The 8,174-nt window shown below is 38.6% G+C and overlaps 1 protein-coding gene across 1 annotated transcript; it reads left to right on the top strand.

The window, feature by feature from the left end:
• The first annotated feature begins 1,474 nt into the window (after positions 1-1,474).
• Positions 1,475-3,708, top strand: LOC108798414 (taste receptor type 2 member 41-like). Its single transcript, XM_018570163.1, has 2 exons — positions 1,475-2,221; positions 3,631-3,708. The coding sequence occupies exons 1-2, from the start codon at positions 1,475-1,477 to the stop codon at positions 3,706-3,708; spliced, it is 825 nt and encodes a 274-aa protein (XP_018425665.1).
• The last annotated feature ends 4,466 nt before the right edge of the window (positions 3,709-8,174 follow it).

Genomic DNA, 8,174 nt, shown 5'->3' on the forward strand with positions numbered 1-8,174 from the left:
AGTCTCTCTCATATATTAGTTTCACCGCATAAGTTGCATTAGTGAAATAAATGAACTTTGCACCATATTCTAATTATTCCAGTTTCACCTGTATATATATTGAATAAAAAGAAAACCTGTCCTTTTTACTGCAGCAGAGATCAAATGTCAATATTCAGTAAAATCAACATCTTGTTTTCTCTTTTACATTGTAACAAAAACCCACCAAGATTTTAATGCGGTGACACAAATGATTTGAATCTTTGATGCAAAATGTCTTTGGAGATGTCATGACAGGTGAAAACAAAATCAATTCTTTTTTTTACTTACAAATAAACCTTGATGCTATGATCAATACTGTTTTGAATTGTGATAAGAGGTGTTAAGTAAGTCTACCAAAATTTACATATATTTTTTATTTTTACAATTAGTCAGCGTATTGGTCATTGGCTCAGATCTTGTGTTAACACTCAGCTGCCAGTGACCTGAGGATAAAACTATAAGAATTATATTTTCAGCTCACCCAACAGGGAAAGTAAATTAAAGTGATATTAAACCCTCAGATTTTTTTACATAAAACAATACTGTAATGTGCGCCTTACTGTAACCCATGGTAGTTTCCCTTCTCTTTGCTGCTCTTCCTTTTAAATCCTCATGTCTTCTCATGTTTGGGGAGAACTTCCCTTTGCAGCTGAGTGCCTCTTCCTGCAGTGCTGGCTCGGGTTGCAAACCTATACACAGACACCATGTAGCCATTTCAGAGACAAGGCAGTCTGCTGCAAAACAGAATTTCTGCCCAGCATGAGAACAGATACAGATTTAAAAGGAAGAGCAGCAAAGAGAAGGGAAACTACCATGGATTACAGTAAGTCGCACATTACAGTATTGTTTTATGTTAAAAAATCTGAGGGTTTAATGTCACTTTAAATGTTTTAGTTCAGCATTACATTGAAAATTTAGTTTTAGATGGTGAATTATGTGAAAACAAAGAAAGAAACAACTCAGTTGTACTAACTTGCTAAAAACTGATTTGAGCTTTTTCTTTTGATAAAAAACCATCTCACAGCTTCATGTATGTTGACATTAAAAATATTTACAAAATAGATACTAATTAAAGTTACATATCAGTTGTCTTGTACCATATTACACTGCTACATTGTCCCCACAATTCTAGGATACGTGCACTTCATTTTTTATTTGTAAAATATTCTTGAGCTCTTAAAATTAATTTCTGCTTTGTTCAAACAAAAATAACCTAATAATATTTTTTTTTATAATTTAGCATTTCAATAGAATAATTCTGGTAAAAATCAATTCAAATGAAACAAGTTTAGAGAAGTCAAAGGTATGGATGATGAATGGGAGAGGTAGGGCTCAGTAAAAGGTTCATTTGCATCTCTAGTTTATTTTTTCTCTTGGAAAGGCTGAGACTTAATCAGTTTGGAATCTTTCACGACATCTAAAGAAAAGGAGAGGAAACATTTCACTCCAGAAGATGATCTCCTCCGTATCTATTTTTGTTTTAACCGTGGTTGTTATCACATGGATTTTAGGAACATTTTTCAATTCATTGATTCTATCTGCGTACATCAGAGACTGTAGGCAAAGCCTTAACCTGGGAGACTATGACAAAATTGTGTTTCTCATGGCCTCAGTCAAAGTTCTCCTCCAATGCCTGATAACATATGGTGGCATCTTATTTTATGGAGAATTATATAGACTGCTCTCCAATGAAACCTTTTTACCATTTTTTGTTATTCTCTTGTCCTCCGTTGACATGTGTTTCTGGAATACTTGCTGGCTGTCAGTCTTTTACTGTCTAAAGCTGGTCAACATCTCCCACCAAGCTTTCCAATGGCTAAAGTCGTCCTTCTCTTCGGCTCTTCCTCTGCTAATTCTGGGATCTGTGGTGGGGAATACTGCCATTAATTTGCCATTTTTTTGGACAACAGAGATACATTTTCTTCAGAATGTGACAGGGAATTCAAGTATAAACACGTATAGCTTCAACATGGACTTTTCATTTGCTGCCTGCAATGTGATGTTAACATGCTGCTTGCCATTTCTGATAACATTTCTCTGCATTATCTTTTGCATTACATCCCTGCTTAGGCATGTCAGGAGAATCTGTAAAAATGAACCCAAGGTCCAATATTCCCGGATTCAAGCCCACATCCAAGCATCCAGGACAATGGTTCTACGGCTCTTCCTGGACCTCATTTTCATCTTGAACATCTGCTGTGTAATGTTATTCTCACTGAATGTGGGAGAAGTCTTGGCAACACTGAACTGGGTTACAATTATGATATATCCTTCTGTTCAATCCATAATTCTGGTTACAGGCAACCCCAAATTAATGAAAAAGCTGTTGGTTACACCAAAATGTTTTTTTTTAATAGAGTAGGGAATGGTTAAAAAACCCCTGCCGGTTTTTTTCTCTGTCTATGTCCCACTGGAGAGGTTTGCTTTCCAGACACAAAAGAACAAAAAAAACTCCTAAAACAAGTTTCTGCGCAGCAGTTATATAAAAGTTTAGTCATGCAATTATAAAAGCTTGCACATGTAAAAATAACAAACATTACACCTTATATAAACAACCCAATTGGTAAACCATCAAGGTATACCCACATTAAACAGTAACCCGACGCTGTAGTACATGTACCGTTGATATTTTTTTTTCCAATGTTATCTGTAAAAAAACCCGGGTCTTATTACAAAGCAATATCAAAATTGATAAACCAATCCTAGCTTGCAGGCTTAGAAATGTGAAAAATTAAACATGAGGAGTAAGAGAATATCAGAGCTGAGCTAAAGATTGGTTTGGCTAAAGTTAGAAGTGGGGTGTTGGCACCTCCTGATGAAGTGGCTCTGCCACAATAGCATTGTTTTGCTGTTTTACCTATAAAATGTTAGAATGGCCCAATAATCCTTATGAATAATCCTTCTTTTGTCTCTCTGGGGTTTGCCTTCACTTCTTCCTAAAAATTAATCTTGTTTTGATGATCAATTTTGAGTTGCACTTTTTTGCCTTCCAAAAGAATTGCTTTTGGATTTCCCATAATTAGCTGCCCCGGTGAAATTGGTCACCAGGACAAATAGAGAGGGCAAATCTCCACTGAGAGGATGCAGACAGTGAAAACAACCTACTGTGAATGTTGTCGGTCAGTTTTTATCAAAGCTTAACAATGATATTGTTTCGGATTCATTTAACTGGGCCATTCTAACTTTATTTCCCACAGCTCGGTCCATTGTTCTTATAATTGGAAACTCCCAGTTAAAAAAACAGCTGCGTGAAATCTGTGTGTCCTCTTGAAGTGGTGAAAGCAAGTGTGTTGCTAAAATAAATTCATAACTCTGTAAAGAATAAACATATTAACCAATATCAGTACTAGTGACTTCTTTCTCTCTTGAAGAGCTACTGTATGTCTGTCAAAGGATCTTCAGTAATGATGAGACAAAAGTGCCAGGGCTCAGAATGATTGCTGAACAGTTTTGAAATTGTAAACTTTCACCAAAACCCCATTGAAGTCTATGGGGGATTAATTTTGGCACCTTTACAATGTACTAAAGCAAGAGGGGGCATTTTAATGGGGAAAAAAAAACATTTAAATTGCCAAATTTCCAGCTCCTTTGTTCTGTTTGTTAACAAAGTGGCTGGAAAATGAATTTAACATTTATACCAAACCCGTATCCAGGATAAGAGGGAACCTGACTCAAAAAACGGTGTAGGGCTCCCATGCATACTAGACCCTTTGGTTACCGTGAACTGCCCTCCAAAATCCATACCAGACCCTTATCTTAGCATGCAGCTTGGATGGCCAGAAAAGGGGGGCAATGAAGGTGTAGCCTCCTACTCCTGAAACATGCCAGACTTCAACATGGGGAGGGTATCCCCTGTCAAAGCTTGCAAAAACGTTGTAATACATATTTTTTTTTTAGGTCAAACAAGGCTTTTTATTAAATCCATTGACAAAAAAAGTAAAAATACAAAAAAAATACTTTTTCTATTTTGATCAGTGTTATTTAAAAAAATATAGAGGGTTATTCACAAAGCTGTCGATTGCAGTCGAGTGAATAACCCAGCCGAAGTGAAGTGAGCGGAACACTGTTCGGCTATTCACTTCTGCTCAGTATGGCTGATTTCAGCCGTACATCAGCTAAAATCAGCCGTACACCGGCTGCCTTCGGTCAGAACACATGTTCTGCGTGTTCAGCTGGGCCGAAGTGTAGAAGGAGTTTGACTCAGCTGATCCAACATCTGGATTGACTGAGCCGAAGCTCCGGCAGCTCACTTGCTGTCGTTCACTCCTATTCTCATAGTGACCGAACGGCAGTAAGTGAATAGCCGAAATGCCGCTGAGCGGCATTCAGCTCGGCTATTTTGCTCTCCACCTCCAAGGTAGCGAGCAGAATAGAAAAAAATGTAAATGAATGAATGTTGAAAAATAATTTTACAAAATGTTTTTTTTAAAAAGGAAAATTAAAAAAACTAAGAAAAAAATAGAAATATTTGAAAGAAAACAAAAAAATAAAAGAAAAAATAATTTTAAAAAAAAGACACAAGCCGACCCATCTGCCTGTGAAGAACTCCTGACGCATATTGTCGAATCTGACAGATATCTGCAAAATATAAACAATTGGGCGGAGCTAGCAGTGACATCACCGCGAGCTCTGCCCAACTGTTTCCTATTGGCGGCCACCTGCCAGAGTCTTCTAGCAGGTCCAGGGCAATAATTAACAACTGGGCGGATCCGGTCGTTACATCGTTGTTATTGTTTGACAGATCAGCATCCCCAGGTAATTTGGGGATGCTGATTTGTCATTACAACTGGGCTGAGCGAGCCGTGGGATCGCGGCTGGCTCCGCCCAGCTTTCTTTTGCGTGAAGCACAGTCGGCCCTTCGGCCAACCATACCATGCTTCGCCTGTCACCACAGCTCAGCTGAGCCAAAGCATATGGGTTCGGCTTGGCTGAGCCTCTCGGCTGCCTTTGGCTGCTGTACGGGCTATAGTGAATAGCCCATACGGCAGTCCTTCGGTTCGACTGAACTGAAGGACTCCGGTGGCCGAAGTGAGCCGAAGGATCAGCCGAAGCTACGACGGGATCTTTTGGCTCATTAATGAATAACCCTCATAGTGTTACTGGAAATAAAAAGCATACATTTTAGTCTATAATTTGTTACTTTTTAAAATAACTCAAATATTATGGTTTTGGTACAAAACATTGCCAAGTAATTTAGAAATGAAATAAAGAGTGTAACAATGAGAATGAGAAGTAGATCTAAGAATTCAAGTGTATTTCCACTTTCATAGCCAAACTGGGATAACACCTATTTCATATTTGTTACATGCTCCCATTCACATACCATAAGTTAAAAAAAAAAAAAAATTCTTCTTGCAGTTTAAATTGCTTTTATTTGGGTTAGGGTTTTAAGGGTTAAAATGTATTCTTGCTTCTATTTCTTTGAAATGTTAGGAGGGGCTGTGAGTTGTCTGAGGTGGCTTGTCCATTGTATGCTAATGAAGCTTATCAGATAAACACAATCCTCAAATTTTAGTCCCAAGTCTTTCTATGAGGACAGATCACTGTGAAAGGGCTCAGAAAAACCTAGAATCAGCCATCTTGCCTGATTTAACAAAACATATAAAAAGTGACATTAAACCCTAAAAAAATCTGAGGGTTTAATGTCACTTTAAGACATTTTTTTTAAATGTATCTTTCCGTATACTGTGTGAATAGGAGCAGATAAGGAACACATGGAGTGGGTTTTTTTTCTTAAATTTGAATGCAAGAGTAAAAATATACTTTAAGTTACAGATACATTTGCCCTTAAAATCCTGACTATAGCTCTTTGAGACTGCCACCGGGACATGTAACTTTCCTAACGTGCAGGGGAGAATAGTCTGTGTATCCAGGCAAATCTAGACAGGTGAATGTGTCTTAGTATATCTTCCTCTTTACTAGATTTGTCTTTGTTTTAGAACATGGAAATGACTTCCATTTCAGCTAGGGATCTTCGTTACATGTAAAGACAAGAAACACAATCACATATTTCTTAAGCAAAATACTTCTCCCATCACCTGCTACAGAGCACGCTTTATGAGTCAATGATTAGAGCAGCTCTACTAATACTATTGATAGCAAGCCAATACAATAACAAACAATAATCATTGAACATCTCAACTATGCTACCTAATATACCACTGTAACAAAATGTGAACCCAAATACATAAACTGTACAGTATAAAAACATATTTACCTTGTGTCTCCAAGATACCTATTAGATACTGAAAGGAAATGTTTAGAGATGATCCCATTTCAAGGGCTAGTATATTATGTGCGATACAATTCCTTCTTTAACTCTTAATTTCTAGAGGATGACATCTTCTGTGCAGTACCTTCCACATGTCCACTTTTTCATGTGCTCATAGATTTCATCATAAAGGGTATATTTATAAACCATTCCCAGAGCAAATCCTTATGAACATTTGTTATATACAAATAGAGGCATAATGAACATTTTTGGTATATTTTATTTTCAGGCCGAATGTAACATTCAGAAAATACTGCAATATGGCCACTCGATGAAGTGGAGAAGCATAGGAAGGAAGTATTTATTTCCTATGTTCCTCTGCTCCATTCACTGGCCATAATGAAGATTTACAATACATTTCCTTCAAACCTGAACAAAAAAAAATATCCTAAGAACATAAATTGTTGTCTCAATCCGCATAGCATACATGTTCAGAGAGATTTTCAAGGTCAAAATACACTGTTTAAAGGCAAAAACAACAGACCAGAGAGCACACTAATATTGTAGTACCGGTAATTACTTTTAAAGGTAATATTAGTAACAGTACAAAATACACTCACAAAAGGAGAATAAAAGGCAGCTTATCTATTGCACAGAAATCTTCTCCATGTCCAGGCCAGATCAACCCCAGCAATGGTTAGTGGCAGGGGTTGTATCTGAATGGCATTCAGGATGCTGGAATTGGCAGACCGCACAGTGTCATTGGTTGCAAGGACATAGACAAAGGTTCGGCACGCAGGCAAACTGGTCAAATATTTTGCCTATTTGGTGGACTGTGAACAACTTGACCTAAACCCAAACCTTTGCTGATGACTGAACTGGAATGAAGCTGAGACTGTTATTTCTTTAACCAATTATCTGTATCTAAAGTTAAATAAAAATGTAATTGTTTATTCTTTTTATGTATGTGAGTGTATTATAATGCACTAGTATCCAAAGTGTGAGCTGGCCATAAGCCTATAGATTATCTGTAGACTTTCTATGGTCAGATGGAAAGCGTGCAACAAATTCCTTCATCTACGCTAAACTGTGTGGATGGAGGAATCTCCCGCTGGGCCAAGCTTCAATATTTTGCTAGTCTGCCCCGGTAGCTCTCAGAATACCTGAACAATGCCTGCGTCCAATCAGATTGTTCAGGTATTTTGACAGCCAGCGGGGTCAACTAGCAAGATATGGAAGCTTGGCTCAGCGCGAGATTCCTCCATCCACACAGTTTAGCATAGAGGGAGGAATCTGTTGCACTTTTTTCCATCTGACTATAGAAAATCCGCAGATAATCTATAGGTGCATGGCCAGCTTTAGCAAGAGGTTTGTCAAACATCTGCCGAGGGACCACTGCTTCCACACAGAGAATAAGGATCCTTATTTACAGCCTGCTGGCTCAGGCTGTTGCTGCTTTCAAAATGAAACAATTTGTAAGACTTTGCACACCATTAATTTTGATGCACCTGCAGTGCTGATTTAAACTGTAAGTTCAATTTGTCTTTATTACTTCTATGTACACCTTAGATACACAACCTTGGACTATAAAAAGTGCAGAGTGTGTCTTAAAGGAGAACTATGGGGTCAGTGTTTTTCCCCATAGTTCTCCTTAGGGTAACTGGAGGACACAAACTAGCGTCCTCCCATTAACCTAAGCTCAGTATACCGCGAGGCAGAGCCAGCTGTACCCGCCCCCTCCCCCGTCCGTTCCGCCAGTCAGCGGTGGCAGATCGGAGCGGGGAGAGGGGAATCCAGCCCCTCCCCCTGTCACGGCAGAGAGGTGACAGGATCGAGAGGTGAGCGAACCCGGTATGTGTTCGTTCACCTCCCGATCTACTCAGCCGACCTGTGGCAGTCTCATTGTTTCAGGTCGGCTAGAACTATGAGGTGAGTGAAAAGC

The sequence above is a fragment of the Nanorana parkeri genome, unplaced genomic scaffold, assembly GCF_000935625.1.
Source record: "Nanorana parkeri isolate BGI_ZX_2015 unplaced genomic scaffold, ASM93562v1 scaffold1468, whole genome shotgun sequence".
NCBI lineage: Eukaryota > Metazoa > Chordata > Amphibia > Anura > Dicroglossidae > Nanorana > Nanorana parkeri.